General features: G+C 42.2%; 3 protein-coding genes, 1 long non-coding RNA gene and 1 other non-coding gene across 7 annotated transcripts; 2 read left to right on the top strand and 3 right to left on the bottom strand.

Annotated features, from left to right (window-relative positions):
- Nucleotides 1–392: 392 nt before the first annotated feature.
- Nucleotides 393–530, top strand: LOC133917242 (small nucleolar RNA Z247). Its single transcript, XR_009909645.1, has one exon. It is a non-coding gene; the product is annotated as a small nucleolar RNA Z247 (small nucleolar RNA).
- Nucleotides 531–4,437: 3,907 nt separating this feature from the next.
- LOC133914538 (transcriptional corepressor LEUNIG_HOMOLOG-like) lies at nucleotides 4,438–8,234 on the bottom strand. Its single transcript, XM_062357637.1, has 8 exons — nucleotides 8,103–8,234; nucleotides 7,799–7,862; nucleotides 7,557–7,666; nucleotides 6,449–6,598; nucleotides 5,835–5,990; nucleotides 5,640–5,753; nucleotides 4,987–5,187; nucleotides 4,438–4,814 (listed from the first exon to the last, which is right to left on the bottom strand). Exons 1-8 carry the CDS (start codon nucleotides 8,145–8,147, stop codon nucleotides 4,671–4,673), a joined length of 984 nt encoding a protein of 327 aa, XP_062213621.1. The 5' UTR covers nucleotides 8,148–8,234; the 3' UTR covers nucleotides 4,438–4,670.
- Nucleotides 8,235–8,269: 35 nt separating this feature from the next.
- On the bottom strand, nucleotides 8,270–10,965 carry LOC133914921 (transcriptional corepressor LEUNIG-like). The gene is made up of 5 exons (XM_062357882.1): nucleotides 10,892–10,965; nucleotides 9,994–10,045; nucleotides 9,396–9,502; nucleotides 8,674–8,765; nucleotides 8,270–8,509 (listed from the first exon to the last, which is right to left on the bottom strand). The coding sequence occupies exons 2-5, from the start codon at nucleotides 10,026–10,028 to the stop codon at nucleotides 8,270–8,272; spliced, it is 474 nt and encodes a 157-aa protein (XP_062213866.1). The 5' UTR covers nucleotides 10,029–10,045; nucleotides 10,892–10,965.
- A 4,589-nt stretch (nucleotides 10,966–15,554) lies between these two features.
- LOC133917122 (very-long-chain aldehyde decarbonylase GL1-10-like) lies at nucleotides 15,555–17,455 on the top strand. Its single transcript, XM_062361108.1, has 5 exons — nucleotides 15,555–15,968; nucleotides 16,090–16,412; nucleotides 16,498–16,645; nucleotides 16,738–16,770; nucleotides 17,189–17,455. The coding sequence occupies exons 1-5, from the start codon at nucleotides 15,636–15,638 to the stop codon at nucleotides 17,258–17,260; spliced, it is 909 nt and encodes a 302-aa protein (XP_062217092.1). The 5' UTR covers nucleotides 15,555–15,635; the 3' UTR covers nucleotides 17,261–17,455.
- Nucleotides 17,456–18,752: 1,297 nt separating this feature from the next.
- LOC133914540 (uncharacterized) lies at nucleotides 18,753–20,491 on the bottom strand. Of its 3 annotated transcripts, none has more exons than XR_009909262.1 (5): nucleotides 20,422–20,491; nucleotides 20,087–20,230; nucleotides 19,760–19,995; nucleotides 19,275–19,600; nucleotides 18,753–19,060 (listed from the first exon to the last, which is right to left on the bottom strand). It is a non-coding gene; the product is annotated as an uncharacterized LOC133914540 (long non-coding RNA). The 3 variants fall into 3 exon arrangements; XR_009909260.1 differs by having other exon boundaries at nucleotides 19,275–19,603; XR_009909261.1 differs by having other exon boundaries at nucleotides 19,275–19,610.
- Nucleotides 20,492–22,945: the final 2,454 nt, after the last annotated feature.

Raw genomic sequence — 22,945 nt, forward strand, 5'->3', positions numbered from 1 at the left:
TTGCGTTGTGGGCAGCGCAAGTCCTCACTGCGATCCAGGGTGCGCTGCTTGAGGGCTACATAACTGGCAAAAGCATCGCCCCTAACACTAAGATCACATCGAAGGTTGCAGATAAGGATGTCAAGATTCCAAATCCTGCATATGAGGAGTGGTATGCCACTGACCAATAGGTCCTTAGGTTCCTCTTCACGTCCCTGTTGTCGCAGGTGGTTGCTACAAGGACGACAGCTCACGCTTGGAGAATGATACAAGATATGTTTGGTTCTCAAACTCGTGCACGTGCAATCAACGTGCGCCTCGCACCGACGACGGCGCAGAAGGGAACCATGAGCACCTCTGAGTACTTCGGCAAGATAAAGTCTCTTGGAGATAAGATGGCGACGGCAGGAAAGCCGCTAGATGATGAAGAGATGGTCGCCTATATCCTTAATGGGCTAGATGCTGAATTCAATCCTTTAGTTTTTGCACTTGTAACTAGAGTTGAACCCATCTCAATCGAGGAATTGTACTCTCAACTTTTGAGTTCTGAAACTAGGATTGATCTGCAATAGGGCAGTTCCTCCTCGTCTGTCAACGCCGCTACACGTGGGTCACGTGGTGGATCAAGACGTGACAGCTTCAACCGTGGGCGTGGTGGTCGTGGCTGTGGCGGTGGTCTCGGCCGCGGTAACCAACAGTAGCAGCAGTGCATCAACTACAACCGTGGCACCAACAATGGCAGCGTCAACAACCGCCGTACTTGCCAAGTGTGCAAGAAGAAGGGGCACATTGCTTCAGATTGCTGGCATAGGTATGATGAGAACTATGTGCCTGAAGAAAGAAAAACCATTGCTGCAACAAACTCCTACTCAGTGGACACAAACTGGTACACCGACACGGGTGCTACTAATCACATCACTGGAGAATTGGAGAAGCTGGCGGTCCAGGACAAGTACAACGGCAATGATCAGATTCACACCGCAAGTGGTGCAGGTATGAATATTAGTCATATTGGTCAATCTATTATTCATATTTCTAGTCGCAATCTTGATCTTAAAAATATCCTTCATATTCCACAAGTTACAAAAATTCTTGATTCCGTTCACCGTCTCTCTAAAGATAATAATGTCTTTCTAGTGTTTCATTATAATTTCTTTTTACTCAAGGATCAAGACACGACGAGCACTCCTTAGAGGAACATATCAGAAGGGATTGTACCCTTTTCCATCTATACCACCTACAAAACATGTTTTTGGAGTCAATAAACCATGCTTTAATAGATGGCACATGCGCCTAGGCCATCCTGCTGCCCCTATTGTCCAAAGGATGATTAGTAATCATAGTCTCTTGTGTCTAGATCAGTCCAATAATGTTGCTTGCCAACAAGCAAAAAGTCATCAATTGTCATATCCCAAATCCACAAGTGTGTCTAGTCATCCTCTTGAACTCATTTTCTCTGATGTGTGGGGCCCAACACCAGATTCTGTTGGGACATATAAGTATTATGTCAGTTTTATTGATGACTTTAGCAAATTCACTTGGATATATCTTTTGAAATTTAAATCCAAGTGTTTCAGAAGTTTCATGATTTTTAACATCTTGTTGAGCATTTGTTTAATCGAAAAATTATTGCTATACAAACATATTGGGAGGTGAATATGAAAAGCTTCATCCTTTTTTTTTTACTAAAGTTGGCATAATACATCTTGTTTCCTACCCACATGCGCACCAGCAAAATGGCACAGCTGAGCGTAAGCATAGACACATTGTTAAAGTAGGGTTTTCGCTTTTAGCACATGCTCATATGCCTCTTAAATTTTGGGATAAAGCATTCTTGGCTGCCACTTTCTTGATTAATCGCATTCCTAACAAAGTCATAAATTTTTCTATTCCCTTAGAACACTTGTTTCATACAAAACCTGATTACTCATCCTTGAGAGTTTTTTGGTGTGCATGTTGGCCTAATATTTGTCTATACAATAATCGCAAATTGCAGTTTCGATCCAAACAATGTGTTTTTCTTGGATACAACAATCTTTATAAAGGCTTCAAGTGTTTGTATGTGTCTATAGGGCGTGTCTATATTTCAAGAGACGTTGTCTTTGATGAGAATATTTTTTCCTTCTCTAATTTGCATCCTAATGATGGTTCCCGATTGTGCTTTGAAATTCTTCTCATTCCTCAAACCTTGGCTAATCTTCAGACTGGGAATGAATCGTTAGATGACCAATTGGCTAATATTCATGGTACTAATGTTTTAATTGAGAATGTATAGGAAGCACAGGAAAATGCAGCGGGAAATCACCTGGGCTTTGGATCCCAGGCTGATTCGCCTAACGAGCAATGGGGCAGGTCAGCGTTGGGATCTATCCCAGGCTCAGGAGGATCCTACAAAGAGCGCACGGAGCATGTATCGCATCAAGATGCGTGGCCAGGCGGGTCGCTCGCAACCTTGACATCACTCGCGTCCAAACATCGCAAGTTCGAACGTCGCGCGCTCACCTCAGGCTCGTGACATGCAGCAAAACGGGGCTGGTGGTTATCCTCCGCTGGTTGAACCTGCCTCGGATCAGATGCTAAGTCCGGCTCTATCGGGGGGGGGGGGGGAGGGGGATCAATCCCAACAATGATTCCCCTGGTGGATCCGATGCGGTTGAAGCATCTATAGCACCCGGGAATGCACCAACAACTTCAACACGTCTAAGAAATCGAGTACAACATGGCATAGTAAAACCGAAGGTATTCACTGATGGAAGAATTCGCTATGGTAAATTTTACGTCTACTAGTGAACCTTATGATATTAGTGAAGCCTTACATGATAAGAACCGGAAACATGCTATGGATTTAGAGTATGATACATTAATTAAAAAAAATATGGCACCTAGTTCCACCGTAAAAGGGCAGGAATGTCATAGATTGCAAATAGGTCTATAAGACCAAACGTAAAGCTGATGGAAGCTTAGATAGATATAAAACATGTCTAGTTACTAATTGCTTTAAATAGAGATATGGTATAGATTATAAAGATACTTTCAGTCCTATTGTTAAAATAGCTACAATCAAAATTATTTTGTCTATTGCTATCTCTAAAGAGTGGTACTTACATCAATTAGATGTTCAAAATACCTTCTTACATGGTATTTTAGAGGAAAAAGTTTATATGAGGCAGCCTCCGGGGTATGAGGATAAAACCATACCAAATTATGTGTGTAAGTTAGATAAAACTCTATATGGGTTAAAACAAGCACCTCGTGCATGGTATTCCCGATTGAGTGCAAAATTGTATAACCTTGGTTTCAAATCGTTAACAGCAGACACTTCATTATTTTATTTCAGCAACAGTGATGTAACTATATTTGTGTTGATTTATGTGGATGATATAATTGTTTTGAGTTCAACTCAAGCTGCGACAGTAGGACTGTTGCGCGAGCTGGAACAAGAATTTGTACTGAAGGACTTGAGAGAACTATACTATTTCCTTGGTATAAAAGTCAACAAGGTACGTGATGGTATTATATTGATAGAAGAGAAATATGCATCTGATTTACTAAAGAGAGTTGGTATGTCAGAATGTAAGTCAATTAATACTTCCTTATCAGTTAGCAAGAAATTGTCAGTTTTTGAAGGAGTGTCGTTGGATCCTAATGATGTCACACAATGCAGAAGTATAGTTGGTGCATTACAATATTTTACTTTTACTAACCTGATATCGCTTTTCCTATGAATAAGGTGTGTTGGTTTCTTCATGCTCTTACTTAAACATATTGGACTTTTGTGAAAAGAATTTGAAGATATTTGAAACGGTCTACTAAAGTTGGACTAAATATTGGTAGATCCAATTTTTTGCTTGTCAGTGGATTTTTTGATACAGATTAGGTAGGATCTCTGGATGACAGAAGTTCTACTGAAGTTTTTGCTGTGTTCTTGGGTTCTAGTCTCATGGAGTGCACATAAACAACCTACAGTGTTAAAGTCCAGTATAGAAATGAAGTATAACGATTGCTAATACTAATGCTGAAATCATGTGGATTCAAAACTTATTACAGGAAATTCATATACAAAGTCTGAAGGTAGCTAAACTTTGATGTAACAATATTGGTGCTAATTATTTTTCTTCTAATTCAGTGTTTCATGTCAAGACAAAATATATTAAGGTGGACTATCACTTTTTAAGCGATTTCCACGCTTTCGTACCTACGGTTCTTTCAGAGGCAACCATTTGGGCACATGTATTTAGCATTTCACTACTACTGAATGCCATGCGACCATAAACAATAAGATAAACACGTGAATAATACAAAGTGGTTCGCAGTGCAATTATTTCCCAGAAACGTAAAACTGAAACACCAACGAAAGATCGCCAGAGGTAGGCCATAATGATGAAATATATGCTGAATGCAGCATTCTTTTCTACTTGTACGGGAGTTGTATTAAGTACGGTATAGAGAGTTGTATACACTGTCCTGCCATTCAGAAAGAGGGGGGGGGGGGGACCCCAAAAGTTGTTCTCTGCGTCAGCTGAGCTCCTACCTTATCGCGTTTACAAAACTACTGCGGGTGTTCTTGAACCGTTGCTAGTAATGTTTTTGCTACTGCTGGCATCTAATCTTAGATTAGAGCTACCCATGCATCGATCTGCGCCAACAGCACCACCGCCAAAAGCAATGGGGTAGGCTGGACTAGACCTTGATCAGCTCCAGACCTTGACGCATCCATCATGCGATGCGGATGCAAGCAAACCTGTGGCAAGACATCCTTCCAAATCTGCAACATAGCCGCCGTGAGACTGCACTGACACCACCTTGTTCTCAGAAAAGTTCCACAGGGTAATGGTCTGCACATTTTTCGCCCCAGCGAGAGAAACAAAAATGTCATCAGAAAACCGTAGAAATGTGCAAGTGAAACAATATCTCTCGACAAGTGTTCATTGGCTTTCCCAAAGTTGCCGCAACCTTGCAGAAATATGCAAAATTTGGTAATAAATATGCGATGGACGTAACAGACACCTGGTAACCCCCAATAACCAACGTGTTTGGATACTTAGGGTGGAAGCTGCACGAGCGGAAATAGCCCGGGTTCCTGCTTAGCTCGCGGATAGGTTCTCCCTGTGAACACCAGATCCTTACACAATCCTCGCTAACACAAGCAAAGCAATCGATACGTTCATTCCAGCATACGGAGAGCACAGATTTGTTATCCTTGTTACCCTGCAATTTTGGGCAGTAAGTATGAGCTGTGAAAAAATTATCACTTAAAAAAAATCGATAAACCTATAAATCCTATTTATCAGCGGGGACTGGTAAATTTACTCATCGGCCAAAAATTTCGGTAATTTTTGAATTTGGTGCCTTTTGATTCTCGGATCCAACACGCGAGTAACAAAACATAGACGTGCATGGCCGTAACCGCTAGACCACCTTCTCCAATCCTAATTCATTTATGTGTTATTTTTATGTCAAATGGTTTGGATACAATCTATGTGATTTTCTAGAGAAATTGAGTATTTTTTTCAAATTTTATCTAAATTTTTTTATCTATCGCCCATAGAATTTCGATAAATCCGATATCTTGTTTATCGCTAACCTCCAATAAATTTTCCCTTGAGTATGAGCGGCATTCACTTCGAACCATGAAACAAATGTGATTTTCACATGCTAACCTGGAAACAATTCATCCGTTTATCTGTCTCAACTTCAGTAATGTTCACCGTGTTTCCAATAGCTGAAGCAAAACAGAGGCCACCAGGGTGGAACCTTACTTTTCCTCTACCTGTCTGCACGACCAGAAGACATACACGTCACAGGACAATAGGCATTACCTTGCAAATTGAAACTGGGCAGAAAATGAAACCTACAGCTTCAGAGATGCGTGGGTTAGGTTGGCCTATTGTCCAGAACAAAACCTTGCCACCTTCATCACACGAGCAGAGAAGTGAAGAATCCTTTGGATGAAAATCTACTGATCTGACCTGAGAGCTATGCCCCGCGAAGGTCTGGACACAATAATCACCCTGTGACAAGAAAAGGGTAACAATTTACTAATTTGTAAGTACCAAAACCAATTCTGGCCAATTACTTGCCCTGTGTATGACCACATGGCACGTGCGTGTGCAGTTTTGCTAGAGCAAGGCAGGCTGCTTCAAAATCTAGTTAGCTATCTGTATCATCAATTTCAATTTAGAGATGTCCAGAATTGGAGAATTTCAGTCAAGATATCAAGTGCAATTATATATTTGTACATGGTACAAATCCAACCAGAAACATGTCGAACCAGTTCAAAAAGTCAAAAAACATGGCAGTAATCAGCGAGACCATAGCAAACACGTTATGACGTGGTCTCAAGTAAACGCCACCATGTAAATGACTGATGTTATTTGGTACATAGCACGATTGAAAACCCAAACACCAAACATCTGAAAAATCATCTCCATGACTACAATTATGCTGGACAGATAAGTAGTTGTATTACCTGAGATGCGTCCCACAATCGCACAGTTTTATCAGATGAAGCTGTTGCAAGCATGGTTTCATTCGGCCGAAAGCTTATATCTGTGATGAAGCTAGAGTGTGCTTCCCATGTGTGCTTCTCTAAATTGTTTCTGAGATTCCAAATGAAAACCTAGCGAGTTTCAGAACAGAAGTTCATAAGCACGGAGGCAATTACTGTGTATTGCAGCAGTACATTCGTAAATGCACCATCAGGCAATAAAAGGAGACACGGGGGAATTACCCTTGTCGAATAAGGTAATAACACGTCAAATTCCCTAAAATGCATAATCAATCCTCAATAAGAACACTGGGCTATGCCAGTTATCATGGGCATATGTTCTCAAGCTTAAAGTTTTTGGAATATTTTTTTTATAAGCAATGAACTTTTTCCTCATTTACAATAATTCATAATCTCCCTCCCAGTAACCCATGCAGCAACCAATATTATATTATTGAATGTGTTGGACATCAAAATCCATCTAATTTCTCAGACAGCATTTGCAAGATAGAATATTAAACAACAACAGTCACATTTACCGTCAAACCAAAATTCAGGGATTGATAAGTAAACAGGATCTTTTGTTCTTGTTTAGTTTTTTTGCTCCTCTCTCCAGTTATCTTTGCCTCTCTTAAAGGTTTTGTTCAGTTTTTTTTTCTTCATATAATATATATTACGTTCATTCTCAAATAGATGTCATTTTAGGAAATCAATTTTGTTCTCAAATAGATGTCGTTTTAAGTTTTTAAGATGGTGTTTTACTAGAGTGCTCATATTAAAGGTTATTGAAAAGTAGAGTTTCAATTCATTAAGTGTGGTGATTGGTGGTTTATGTGTCATTGATTCAATGTGGGAGAAATCGAGATGTATAAACATGCTATGCATGAAAGAATTCATTGCAACATTGTTCTGTATGTTGAAGGCTAAAACGACATCTAAAAGAGAATGGAAGAAGTATACCACAGTAGGGGTTTTCCCGACTGTTTTCCCCTCAATAAATAAATAAATAAATAAACAGGATCTAGCAACCATGCAATATTCTCTGCTCCAAAGTTTTGCAGTTTACAAAGACTCGAATTACACAGTTTACCTTGTTTTCGTCTCCAGCACTAGCCAGCAACTCCCCATCTGAAGAAAAATCGCAGCAAAAAATCTTTTTGCTACTGGCTTTCAGACTAAAAACATCCTCAATGACGATTCCTGGATGTGTACCAAGTATTTTACGTCATTAAATTTCTTGGATAGATATACACAAATGAATCTAGTGTTCACATCTGTTTTTTTAAGAAACTAGTGCTTTCAATAGTTCTTTAAATGTGGGGAAAAAAATACCCATTGTTTTCTGCATAGCAACATCCCCTGATAAATCAAGCATGACATCTGCACCTTTGCCATCCTGGCACAAATGCTTTAGGATCAGATCACCATGTACGGAATAAAGCTTTTTGAATAATAGATATTATCGTTTGGAGCAATATTTAATGTATAAAAAATTAGGAATGACAGAAATACTGCCCAATTTCTATGTGGTGTTAGTTTTACAACAGTATACTAATAATAATTGCATGACATGCATACAGAGGAAGAAACTAGAGGAAACAATATAGTATAAAAGGCGATATTTGTAGACACCTACAGTTGGCTGTTGATATGGTTGCTGCATATGCCTTGGGAGAGTCATGTCGCTTCGATCCGAAAACCTGACCAGCCAGGTGAAAGAAATAATTACTGTGAAGATGATACGGAAAAATCGATGGAAATACAGATATAATTTATTAATTAAATTTAGTGGAACTGTAGGCATCACCGCTTGTGGACAGTTAAATTAGGTATGTCCATCTTGCCAATACCAGGGAGTTGGTGGGATTGTTGAGAATGCATGTGAGCTGAATCAGCAACAGGATCATAGTGCATTCTACGGTCGAATACGACATTGTTTGACCAACTTGAATTGGCAAGAGTTGCAGCTCTTTGCTGCATTTGCTCCTCTTCTTGACTGAAATGGTCGCCCACCTCCAATGATTTTTGCTCCAGTGAATGCCCCTGGCTCAACTTAGAAGTTAAAGTTTAGTAGAAGACGACGATATACACAACCTAAAATCTTCCGGAAGGGCCTATATTGTTACAGTACAGAAATACATATACCTATTCGACAATCTCTCAGGAATTGGAAAGCAGACAAAGAGGATGCTAAAGTAACTACTTACTTCTGGGTATGCCAGATCACCTGGACTTGAACTGAAGTGTGCCCAAAATATAGACCACCAATCAGAGAGAAGTCCTTTAGGGACATCAAGTTCTGGCGTATAAATTCAAATATTACAGTTGCATCTAGAGATATCATCGTACATAGCTTGAAGATAAAAAAAAAAAAAAATCAACAAATTCCTTTCAGAAAAAGTGAGGAAGTAATCTGGTTGTATACTAGATGTTTGAGTAGCTCAGGATAAGCATATCTACATCAGGTGTATAACGAATTTTTGGCTCATCCTTAATTTCCAAAATGGTTACAGATTATTACCAATAAACATAATTGCTAATGTAGAAATGGGATACTCATTTGCAGGTTAGATTGTTTAGTGGCTATGCTTCTACTTATGCCAAATCATCTCCTTTTGAAATGGTCAAGAAATGAGTCAAATTAATAAGATTATTGTAAGAAGAATGTGATTTTAAGTGTGTCCCATATTAGAGGTAAAAATGCCATGCTTTCTTTACATCAAGTCTCTCATTTAGGAAACTGACGGATTGCGGAACTGAAGCTTGCCTGAAGACAACAGCAGAAGGTTTTAGTGCACATGAAAAGTTTTTTAGGAGGATGTCAGTGAAGGACATTACAATTTTCAACAATAACTAGGCATTCATGATTAATGTTAGAAGGTTTGGAACAATTTAAATGGGCGAGATGGAGGATTATGAGGGAAATTACTTTGAAGATCAGTCGCAAATGGCCTCGCTTGAGTCTCCTCCACAAAGGCTTGGGCGGTCGTGATCAGATTGCGGCTGATCAGATAGTCATAAATGTACACATCCAGCCTAAGAAGGAAAGAGTAAGTAACAAAAATTGAAGTCGAAGCTATGACTTTTCAATGAAGATAATGAAGAATAGCACGCTTTTACATGCATGCAAATTCACAAAATGAATGAACAAGCAGACACCAATCAGCTTGGTGGTCTGAACAGACAAGATCAATGCCCTCAAATCACGGGCACAAACTAAATTCCACGTGACATGCATGAGTTAATAGAAATACATGCATTTAACTGACAAAAATAGTAGTACATAGAATTTAACATGAGCATGCAAAAGATCCTCAACAGTGTCAACACTGAGACCAACTTGGCAAGTCGGCATTAGTAGGTGAACAATCCTCAAAATGCAGCAAGTCAAACACATTCTCAAAACTTTTTTTTAGGAAAACTGCTTATGAAATTTATGATGAGTACAAACATTGAGTCATTGACGGTTCGACTCAACACAACAAAAGATAAGATACGCTAACAGGTTCCTCATTTGAAGAACTCACTCTGTAGTGTCAGGTGGAGATACCCTCCTCTCCATGATGAGAGTTCACCGACCTGCAATTGCACGAAGCAACACAGAAAATTTTGAATAATTAAACAAACCCGCACGACAGCACCTTCTTTATTGAACCAAAGAAAGGCAATTCTTCCTATAAAAATAAAAAGAGAGAACGAACGAGCAAGATGCACTGTTGTCCTGCAAAGTATATTAAACTAGAATGATCGATGAAATTATGCAAGCATGATACACTAGGAGCATTCACAAAACTGCTTCACAAGTTGGTGATGAAAGTGGCCTTCTAATTATTAGCCACCAAAAACTCTCCCAAATTTAACAGCATTTCACCCCCAAACAACATGCAAAGCACCCAAGCAAACCTAACGTTCGCAGCCAACTCGTGGCAGCATCCAGCAAAACAATAGTTAGCTATCGACCATATATCGTTCGTAACCAACTAAACACTGGGTTTCGTATCAACAATAATGTTCCAAACCCTAGAAAAATAAATGCATCCGCTTGACTAGACATTGCACATCAAATGATTCGTCTGAATAGGAAACCACCGCAAGCACAATATTAGCCTAACACGATGGCGAAGTCGATTTCGGGGAAACTCGTTTGAAACACCGCCCATCGAAATCGAGCAACCTCACCAAATTTCGAGAACTACAACCGGAGGAATGGACATGCAATGCGGCGATCAAGCTAGCCCGATCTAACTCCGTACCCACAACCGAACTCGCCACCACATTCCACGACACGAATCGAGTCGACGAACGGAACAAAAAAGAAAATCAAAACCGAAGCGATTGCGCGCACGTAATCCCCAATCTGGACCGCCCGAATCGCCCAGAAAACCCATTACAACCTACGGAGGTCTGTGGGAGAAGGCGGCTTACCTGCTCTGCTGGATGGACGATGGGCTCTGGCCTTTGGCTTCGGCGAGAAGCAACCGCAGCGCGGTTTTGGAGCCTGGAGGGGGGAGGAAGGGGAGAGGGGAGCGGCGGGGTATTTGTAGTGCTGCCGTGGGCTTGAAGAAGGTGGAGTCCCACCTCCCCACTTCGCCGGCCTTTGGTTCGTGGGCCGAAAGGACATTGAAGCTAACATATATAAGCGACGATTTTTAAATATTTTTTAAATAAAAAATGTAAATATATGTGTCTGATTTGAAAAATTATAAATCTAGACTCATATCGTCTGCTGAAAGTATGATATGCAATCTTTCAGTCATATCAGCGTCCTTTCTAGGACACGATGACACCCATATCGATCTATCACCTGTTGGATCCCAACAGGTTTCCCCAGTGCATGCAAGGAGAGAAAAGGGGAGGGAGGAAAGGGAGAGTAGAGAAGAGTAGCGAAATTTTATCATAATCTTTTCGTATTTGAGGTAAATATTCTAACCTTAATTGTTTTCAAACCAATTAGCATAGCAAATAGATTTGGTTGCATACATAGGTTAGGTATTAGATATAGAATTTAATGATATTAGATATGTACCTTTTTAGGTAGTTATAACTCTTTATATCTACATTTTTAAATAGTATTGTTATTAAATATTTTTTTAAGCAACATAGATGTACTGTTTAACCTAGTTTTTTTATAGTTATTTATATCTAGTTTTTTTTAAGATATTTGTAACTCCTTATGTCTAATTTTTACATGGATACTTGTATTTATTATTAGATAAAGATTTTTTGAACAATAATCATGGACAAGTAGGGTTGCCGACAACCCAGAGTTGCTTAATCCCATTGTGGATGAAAGGCACCTAAATGTCTCGGCTGATTTTGACACCTTTCTTAGCTCGGTCCTATACATGATGAGATCAAACCCTCCTAGGTAGGCGGCACATATCCCATAGGCACGCAACAAATCCAGAGGACTACGTGATGCTAGCTCTGAGCGATTAGCCTTCAAGAACAGTCATCTCGCTGGACCCACTCACATACTTAGCACATTATGTGACCGCATGGGGCCACATTGTATCAAGATCTTATGAGCATAGTGGAATTGTTCCGAAGCGAGGACGCATTTAGGCAATACTTTATGGAAGTTGTTGCTTGTATCATACACTATGCACATGTTAATCTACTATATTACTATTGTAAAATCGAGATGATGACCTAAAGGGGTGAATAGATCTTTTTAAAATTTTCCTCAAATGAGCTAAAACTTCATCTTAATGAAATTAAATATGAAATTAAAGCTACTTTAAAGCAAGTAATAAGGTGCTATCCTATATGAGATAAACAACATTAGGATTAACACGAAGCAATATACGAATTTACAATAAAGTAAATAAAATATGTGAAATAACCGAAAGGCAGACAAGCCGATGTTGTTCCCAAAGTTTGGATCCTTAAGGGGATATTATGCCTCCTTTGAGAGGCTCGATCACACTTGTGCCGAGTCTCTTTCAATTTTTTTTCTCACGAGGTTGCACAAAACACTCATCGGCTTCCTTGTGATATTTATTTCCATGTGGAGGCGAAATCTTGTATTCACAAACTTTCTCACGATGCACCACAAATATGTTGGCAAAACACTCATCGGCTTCCTTGTGATATTTATTTCCATGTGGAGGCGAAATCTTGTATTCACAAACTTTCTCACGATGCACCACAAATATGTTGGTAGCTCGTGAGTGACTCCTAGTCGTCTAAAAGTCCTCAATCTCCAAGAGAAACGAATGTAAACAACAAAGCTCAGAGATGAAACCTAGTGCTCAAAGATCAACCTTTTTTTAAGCACTCAATCTCTCTCAAAAGATGGAATACTTTCTTGAGGAAGGAGAGTGGCTTTTGCTTTGGAGAGATGTTCAGATTAAAACAGCAAGTTGTTGGAGTGGATAGGGGAAGGGGTGTATACATAGACTCATTTAAAAACTAGCCATTTGCCATATTTGAACTTCACCCCCCAACCCAAACTCGGTAAAAACAACACAACGGAACATCTGACCTAAAAATTAATTCTAAATCGAGAGGTCCATATTTACAAAATCGGATGTTCCGACCTCGATCCGAACTTCCGATCCAACCATCAGAACTTCCAATGTTAGATTTTAATTCAAGACTGAGAACCCTATGGTCAAGAAAATTAGAGTTTTCGACCCACATTATACATTCTGATGAAAACATCGGATCATCCGATGTTAAAATAAATTCTAACTTGAGAGCCTCATGTTCTGAAATTTCGAACTATCCGGCTACATCAGAACATCTGATGTCTAAGGTGAAAATCGTCAGCATTATGCGAGCGACACGGTTGAGTAATTATTCGTCCACATAGTGGCTGGCGAGCTCTTAAAATAGGTCCATATAATAAGTGACGGATCATATTACGACCTGTCACTTATGACTGGCTCAGGGAGATCCATCACCTATACCAAAATCATAAATGATAGATCATAATATGACTGGTGCAGGAAGATTCATAACTTATGATCATTTTATAAGTGAGAGATGTAGTCATTATCCATCGCTCATATCATAAGTGACGGGTAATATTATGATCCGTGATCTTTACTTAATATCTGTGATGAGTTGTGCCTTATCGCGACCCAAAGCGACATAAATGACGAATCATCACTAAGTTATGACCGGTTACTAAAGTATATGTCATTTATCTATTTTTTCACGTAGTTTACTCTTCCTCAGAGAAAAAAGGGCTTTCTTGAGCTGAAGTGTGGCTTAATTTCCCCTTTAGTACGGTCCTGTTCATGTTCAAATACTACTAGCCCACAAGGAGGAGAGACAGCAAGCACAAATTCAGGTTTCAAAGACTCGAAGGAAATACTAATTCAGAACACTCTGGGTCTGGGCACAGCAAGCACATAGCACTAACTTTCTGGACGCCAAGAAGCCCAAGACAAACAACACGCAAATAAGATTGATTCCGCAGCAGCTCAATGAACTAACGATGAAAGAAACCTCCACTAAACTGCCCAGCAGCAGTAAGCATGTCACGGCAAAACAACTTAGTCCCAGGAGACACAAGTGGATGTGGGTATTTCTCTTTTCTCTAATCACAAGTGAGAGACGCACGACAATTAATCTAGCTGTGCTGTTAATTTAGATTAAACGATGGCATTCTTCACATCCCTAAGAAACAATTGCCGCCTCGCCTTCCTCTTAACTCGGAGCCATGCATCCAGCAACACAAATACAATATTACTGTACTTGCCGGTCGAAGAGGACCTCCGGAATTTCATATCCGACTTCACTGAGAGGAGCTTCGATCAATTCGGTCCAACAAAACACAACTTCTCCATGGCGGCAGGATTGAAACGTATTGGCTCTGGTTCTCGATCCGCCTAATACAAGCCATTGAGACGCACTGCGGGCAAGATTTGCATAAGATTCATTTTGGATGAAGAATTTCTCTATTTAATTATAGGGGCTGTAGCTCGATAAATGCCGATATATACACTTGTACTCTGTCCATACATGTACTATGAGCATGAATATAAAAACAACTAAATGCCGTCACCCGGACCTGTGCAATGGCTATGGTTACAGTAGGGATGTAGCACCATCTCCTGTACAGGTTACTTCTGTATTTTTCCCTTTTTTAATTTGTGACAAGGGAGTATTTGTGTATGTAAGTAGCCGGGCTGAGTATACACTTGTAATCTCCTGTACAGCAAAGCAAAGGTCCAGATGACTGGGCCCTCTTCTCCCTCGAGACCAAAACGATGCGAGTAGACGGGAGCAGCCATCAGTGGTACATCATCTATAGACAATACTACTAACAAATGAAAACAATGGGTATATCAGTAAGTAATCTATATGCCGCCAATTAATACATAACATGTGGAATCTGGGTCCACACATTACAGACAGTATTCATATAATGAGGAAAATAGTGTCTATAGAAGTTCTGCCGCTGCCGTTGTCGTTAAGGTCTCTCTCTGTTAAATAATACACTAGACGACAATAGTAGTTCTTTTCTCATGCTATAGATTGTCTGTTAAATAATACACCAGATGACAATAGTAGTTCTTTTCTCATGCTATAGATTGTCTGTTAAATAATATGTGAAATCTGTACCTTTTGAACTTTTTAGAAAAATTATTTTATAAATGGATCATTAAGAAAACATTATCCAAAATGGATCTTTAGCACGGCTCCATGACTATTGGTGCCATTATTTAACGATAAATAACGACATGACACTGTGACAATTGGTACCGTAGTAACTACAACATATGATTTTGTAAGCCCAATCAAACATCACGCGTAACAACTAGCCCAACGCCGTGCTAGCCGACCACGACCACGACGCCATGTAAAAGTATATATTTTTAGAAATTGTTTTCTCGAAAGTCTATTTGTAAAATATATTTTTTAAGAAGATCAAAATGTTAAAATTCCACTAAATAATACACTAGACGACATATTTCTCTCTCTGTGTTTCTCTTTCATCAGCATATTGTATACGCCAGCAACACATGAGGCTTGTTGTTCCACAAGTTAGGGACGCCGAGTCGCTGACGCTGAACGTCTTGTTGCTTTTGCCCCACAGCTCAGAGAAACTAGCATTCGCTATAGATAACAGGAACGTGTTCCACTTCCACGCCGAGCACAACCACAGCTTCCAGCAGCAGCTCTCCACCCAACGCCGAGGACAAACCGGAGATAGATGCTCCCTTACACGACGGTGGCGGACGCGGAGGCGGCTCTGGGGCGCGCCATGACATGGTCCGAGGCCGCGTGGTTCAGGTACTCGGCGGCGACGCCGGACTACTGCCTGTACTGCCACAACGTCGTCATCCTCCTCGTCGTCTACACGCTCGCGCCGCTGCCCCTCGCGCTGTTCGAGCTCTGCGCGCCAGCGAAACTGACAGCGCCGTACAAGCTGCAGCCCCGGGTGCGGCTCTCGCCAGCCGCCTTCCTCCGCTGCTACAGGGACACGGCGCGTGTCTTGCTCCTCACCGTTGGCGCGCTTCAGCTCGTCTCCTACCCTGTCGTTAAGGTCTCTCTACACACAACACACACGGACATCTTGCGCCATGCAACATACTAGTTAATTAATCGACTCCATCGATCGGCACCTAACTAAGCGTGCCAATTAATATGCTTCTGATCATCATCAGATGGTGGGGATCCGGACGGGGCTGCCGCTGCCGTCGGCGGGGGAGATGGCGGCGCAGCTGGCCGCGTACTTCCTCGTGGAGGACTACCTGAACTACTGGATCCACCGACTGCTGCACACGGAGTGGGCCTACGACAAGATCCACCGCGTGCACCACGAGTACACCGCCCCCATTGGCTTCGCCGCGCCGTACTCGCACTGGGCGGAGGTGCTCATCCTCGGCGTCCCGGCCTTCGCCGGCCCGGCCATCGTGCCCTGCCACATGACCACCTTCTGGCTCTGGTTCGTCATCCGTCACATCGAGGCCATCGACACGCACGGCGGGTACGTAAATGGAGTCGCTAAACTATTAATTGGAGACCAAAATGGAGCCAGATTAATCATGCGTGTGAGATTGTTGGCACTGCAGGTTCAACTTCCCTTTCAACCCAACCAAGCTTATCCCGTTCTACGGAGGTGCAGAATACCACGACTACCATCACTATGTAGGAAGGCAGAGCCAGAGCAACTTCGCTTCAGTTTTTACGTTTTGTGATTATATATACGGCACGGATAAAGTATGCTTCCAATTTCTTTTTTTTTTAGATAAAAATCAAATCTTGCAATGGCACAAGCGTTTTTACTGATATCCGGAAATCTGTCATTTCAGGGCTACAGGTACCATAAGGCAAACCTAGCCAAGGTAGCTTTATTTATTTATTTATTTGCCATCTCCTTCCATCATATATACATGGGAGAACAAATACTTTTGGAACTACACTATAACAACTAGTTATTACATGTTGTGAGGATATTCGGAAGATGTTACTCCCTCCGGTCACAAAAGATTTTCGTTTTGACCATCGGTACGGTCATCAAAAGACTACTGTGACTACTAATTGCTAATGCAAAATATATACAAAATATAGCAAAGTTGTAATATCATGAAAATACTTTTTAAGACAAATCTAGGTATATTATTTTTAAAAGTCAATCAAACTATCAAAAAGATAATGATGGTCAAAGTTTAAACATGTTAATTGCGCACAATCCAAAACGACATACTTTTGTGACCAGAGGGAGTATCTCATTTCTAATTTCAATTATTTCATTTTTTCTAGATGAAGGACATGGCAAAATACAATGATGAAAAAGGAGGGAGTGATGCATTCATAAGCGGGAAACAAGACTAGGACCTTTGGGATAGCTTCTTTGTGAAGAGTTTTTTTATGATAAGTTGGCTATCAGAGAAGCAACCGTCTAAGAATTAGCTGGCTGGAGAAGATGGTCCTTTGGCAACTCTAATTTTCTTTTGGAAGATTATCTGTCTTGAGCGTGTAATGACTATTATACCTTGAATCGTATGAACTTGTTTGCTTTCTGAATAAGCATATATGCCATTATTTTTCATTATTTTTTTGCATTTAAAAATAGAAACATTCTAGTATCAATAATTTCATATAAAGGGAAAGTACAACAACAAAAAAAAGTTGATATCATTGAGTCTAACAAAATAGTCAAGTGTGGTACCCATGATCACGGTACTAAAGCGGTGGCAATAGAATCACACAATGCGCTCATGTCACTTTCATCTCTCGTACTACCATCATCCGCGGTATCTTGGGTAGCTTGAGCATTCACATCCTCATTAACATAGTTTTCAAAATATGCATTGTCTATGGCACTATCCTAATTGTTGTAGTCCATCGATCCATCATATAACAACAACTAATTCACATTCCCATACACAAACCTACTAATTTTTATTTCCTAACCAAGGAGGAAAAGAGGGATGGAAGAGTACCTTTGCGTGGGGGTCCTAGGCCAAGGTCGTTGGTGGGATCCTTTGCTGGCGGAGACAACGTGGGAGTAGGAGTGCCGAGCCAGGGTGTCGTCGGGCTTGTATTTGGACTCAACTGTTCAAGGAAGGACGCAAACATATAAGAGTACTCAGGTCGGCTACTACGTTGACTGATGGGGAGGTAGATCTAGATGCCTTCGGTCTTTCACAGCATGCACGATTGGTGAGACGAGGCTGTGGTATTACAGTTCGGGTGATAGTGGCATAGTCTGTGGCGGGCACCTTAGGGTCATGCAGGGTGGCGCGGTCTATGGCGGCAACGATAGGGTAATCTCGGCTGGAGTAGGGTAGAGGAGGGAGGCTAGCGGTGGTGGCTCCGGCACCCTAACCCTAGAAATCACCCATTCGGGTGGGGAGTGAGCGAGGACAAGTATGGACTCGGGAGGAGGGCGTCAAAGCGAGCACGGGATGGGAGGGTGGGGAAGAGACTATTTATTTAGTGGTATTTGGTGAGTAATTTACATGAGTATTAGAAATACTATCATAATCCAACCCGCATAATTGGTGAGCTTTCTTTACGAGTGGGTTACTGGCCGCTTCTACTTTTACATGTAAACGGTATGGGTTCTGGGAAGCGAGTTCGAGAGAAGTTGTGTAGAAACGAGCCATTGGGGGGGGGGGGGGTTGCCAGCTCTCTTTTTTGCTATAACTGTGCATAGGCTGTCCTAAAGGGGCCTAGATAACATCTTCATTGCCACTGTTCTAGCTAGCACAGTGCCCATCATGGATCATGTGGATGTGGTATGTCCAGATCCATATGAGATGTACGGCGGCACCCAGTTTCCATTTCGGAATCATTTGCAGTAAGTAATCTTAGACAAGTATAGGTTTTCGTCAAACGAATACTGTAGGAACAAGCCAAATGTACCATCTTAGTAAATCCAATAATACAGGAAACGAATAAGATATAGCCAGAACAAAATCGAAGTTCAAACAAGTTATCAGTACCCATGGCAGAGGGGACCTCTGAATGCATGATCCGTGCCCTTTTATCGGACAGCGAGGGAGGGAACGGAGGCGATCCATGACGAGTCCGCAATGAAAGATGGGCATCCATAAGGACCATCAAGGCATCATCAGCCATCAGGACCATTCACAAGGAGGCAAGCGTTTTGCACATCCATACCGCACTCTACAGTTGTGCCTGACCATCAACGCATCAAGTTTTTTTTTATTTATTTTCAGAATTTGTAAATATGTGCATCTGTTTTGAAAATTTGCAAAGCTATACAGTTGTGGCAGACCATCAATACGATAGATGTATAGATTTGCAAATTTTCAAAACAGCCGCATAAATATACAAATTCCGAAAATATAAAAAAAATTCTCAAGGCATGCAGCAGTACCATTGTCATGGCCTCGGGACAGCCCAAATAGGGGGCAGTAGCATGTGGCGCAAGGAGTCCAATTTGTGGCCACGCCAAGGGCCTGGTCCCCGTCCACCAACCATGCAATCGAAGCATGCAAAAACCTCCCATACTCTGGTAGTTGTTATGGAGAAAACAAATCTTTCAGTACGCCCTTGTCTCTACCTTGCTGCAGGCAGGCAGGCAGGCAGGCAGGCAGGCCGGACCGGCAGAGTACAGTGCAATAGTATTTGGCTAAGGGGCGTAGTCGCAGCATATTCCGGTGTCGAGAAAGATCAGATCTTAAGGATGAGCACTCCGCCTGGCTACTATTTGCTTGCCAAAAGCAAAATATTAGAGTTAGAAAAGCCAATGAATTTACTGATGGAATTGATCACTCTAATGCATCATAAGATTAGGGTGGCATCAGATAGCTAAACATTAGCAAATAATTGATTTCTGTCATCGAGGAAGAAGAAATGTACCTAGCGATAAAGCTGCAATGATCGAGACACATCTCACCGGGCTCCAGACTCCAAATCTCAAGCTGGTCGGCTGGTCTCAGTGATCCGTATACATTCTGACAGTCATCGTGCTTTTGTCATCTCTTTGCTGAATTCCTGCATTGTGGCTGCGACCTCCGGGGCTTTCATAAGGTTGTTGACAAATTTCATTACTTCGGTGCTCTTGGACAAATGGCCTAGTACTGTCCTAGCAGTAGCTGAAATATTATACATTACAACTTACTGTCAGCAGTCAGTACAACCCTAAGTTTTGTACTACAATAATTACACTGCAGTTAGATTGCGAACCTGGGGCTGTAATTAACGATGACGCTTAGTCACGAGGTAGCTTTGTTCAGCGTTAGTTATATGGGTGTTGTAATTTGACCTCTTGAGGTCGTTGTGAAAGACCCAAAATCTTTTTTCTTCTTAATACAAAAATACTTAACTCTCCTACATATTCGAGAAAAAAATAATTACACCGCAGGTGCGAGTTTCAGCATCATGCTTAGAGATCAGAACAGTAGATAGAGTAATCAATAGGTATATATGTCTGTGGTTCAACGATTGGAAACACGGGAAGCTAGTCCAACTCTTGATAATTAAGCTCGCATGAGTGCGTCGGCAATTCGATCGATCGATACCTTGGCCGATCCGACGTCGTTGCGCTTGGCGGCCTCCCTGATGGCCTTCTTCTCCTCCCTCTGCACGTCTGCAGCACAACAGACGATAGTGTCGCCATCGATTAGACTCGTGCTCTCAGCGTGAACCCGAAGAAGACGATAAAAAAAAGGGAGAGGGAAGAGACGGTGGATTGCCTCGGATCTGGCGCTCGATGTTGCCGCCCTCGTTGCGGAGACGGCGCTACTGCTGCGTCGGTTCGGCTTCAGGAGGCTCTTCACCGTCTCCATCTCCCTCTCTGCCGCGGATGCTTTGGCTTCGGGACAGTGGCAGTGCCGCTGGAGGAGCTGGAAGAAGATGCTCCGCTTGGGCTGGGCCTCGCGCGCTGGGCTGTCATACAAATTATTCCGGGCTCCATTTGTATGGGCCAGTCACTGACAATTCGTTTGCTCGAAGCTGAAGATAGAGCCCATGATGATGAACTATCGGCCCATTTGTATTGCCTCCAATTTGTCTGTCATATCTCTCTTGGCTTTTGGCTATAACAAGTCTTCAGCTAATGGCAATGTAACGTTCGTGTGCATCTCTAGTTGATGTAGAGAGGTCGAGAGTTGTACTTCTATTATTAGAAAAGATATATTGCCGAGCACGAGGAACTGGACTGGAAGATGAAGATGTAGCTTTATATTCGTCTCTTGTGGCAAGTACTAAAAATGAAATTGCATAGTAGTCCTCGTATATGTTAAGTTTGTTGTTCGTGTATGTGTTTTTCTCTTGCTACGATTCGAGTATGAATATTGTATGTGTACGTGGTTTGCTTTTGCTATGGGTCAAATCTGTCGTTTATCTCAAATTTAGAGCTTGGTCCGCCGGTGATCGTAGCTTTATATTTTGGTCCGATGGTTCTTCTTCTTCTTCTTTGCTTTCGATGGAGAGACAGGGTACGATAGGTGCACTTGCTCACTGTCTCCACAATCAGCGCCTAATCCTCTCCTCCCGGAGGCTGCTGCTGGTCGTGGATTGGAGGAAGTTGTTGATGGCCGCTGCCAGGTCGGCGGCCGCGCCGGGATGAATTGGCACTGCCGGTGGTGCAGCGTGGAGGAAACTGTTGATCGCATGCACTTGCCCCGCTGGTGGATGGTGCCTGTTGCCGCTGCCAGTTGATCTGTGTCGATGGCGGGAGGAGTCGGTGGCTGGGCCTTCGCAAGTCGATTAGCGCTTCGTGGCGCGCTGTCACGGCCATTGGTAAAGTACAGTGTCGCGGCTGCTAGGAGCACGATGGAGGCTCCAGTAATGATGCCGCCTGGGCTTTCGCCGGTGCGCGGCACTTGGCTGCCTAATGTCGCGAGAATAACCTCACGCCGTTCCTTGTTCCGTTTCCCTGTATTTTTCGCCTCCTTTGGCCTTGCAACTTTTGCCCATCAGATTTCTTCTATTTAACTAGAAATGGCATATGCTAATAGCAATACTACATAACCGGTTTTTTATACCAATCCATCATTACCATTTCACAAGTCACGCAAACAAAATCAGACATCGTAACTTATGAACCGGCAGTTTAAAGATTATCATTGTCGGTTGATATTAAAAACTAGTAGTGATAGTATCACTGCTGGTTAGGGCTGAAAACGAGTCGAGCCTAAGCTCGGCTCAGTTTGTGAACCGAGCTAAAATGCTAGTTTGGCTCGGCTCAGCTGCTGGCTCGAGTTAGCTCATGAGCCTGTCAAAATTGGGTGCCAGAAGCATGTAAGTTGGGCTGATTTTGCATGCATGCATGTGGTTTTGCATAGCCGGTGGTGGCGATTGTCACATGCATGTGGTTGTCTAATAAACAAAGGAAAAAATGCGGGTGTGTGCTCTCAGTGGCATTAAAAAAGGCAAGGCTTAAGCCTCGAGGTGATTACTGGATCGTATACTCATTCATGGATCATACGGACAGCGAACCCTGTGGGCTGTGGTCAGGTTGATCAGGCATTAGTGTGGGTTGCCCATAGCTCGATTTGGCTCGTGAGCGGCTTGCGAGCTGGCTCGGCTCGGCTCGATTGCTGAACGAGCCAGCAGTGTGGCTCGGGCTCGACTCGTTTGGGCAACGAGCTGAGCAGAGCCTTCACAAGCCCGAGCTAGCTCGCGAGCCGTGAGCTTTTTGTCCAGTCTTACTGTCGTTTGATAATATAAACCAATAGTACAAGTTGGATTGGACCTGAAATTTTCATGGACTTCAGTTTTGGAGCACCTCATCACGTCCGGTCGACTCTATCTCTCACTACTAAAAAAAAGGCGTACCAATATTGGTTGAAAAATAGCTTCTCTACCGGTTTTTCAACCGGCACTGATAGTCACCGACTATCAGTGTCGGGTCTGGAACTGGCACAGTAACTCAACATTAGTCGACACTGATAGGTGGATTGGGAGAAAAAAAAAAGAAATGAGCCGACTCAATTTCAAGCCGGCTCGGCTGCCGGTACTGCCAACCGCCACTGGTGCGCTCTTGCGCCTCCGCCTCCTCCTCACGCCAAATCTGAACATTATTGGCAACGCGCCTCCCAT

This window comes from Phragmites australis, chromosome 4 (assembly GCF_958298935.1).
Source record: "Phragmites australis chromosome 4, lpPhrAust1.1, whole genome shotgun sequence".
NCBI lineage: Eukaryota > Viridiplantae > Streptophyta > Magnoliopsida > Poales > Poaceae > Phragmites > Phragmites australis.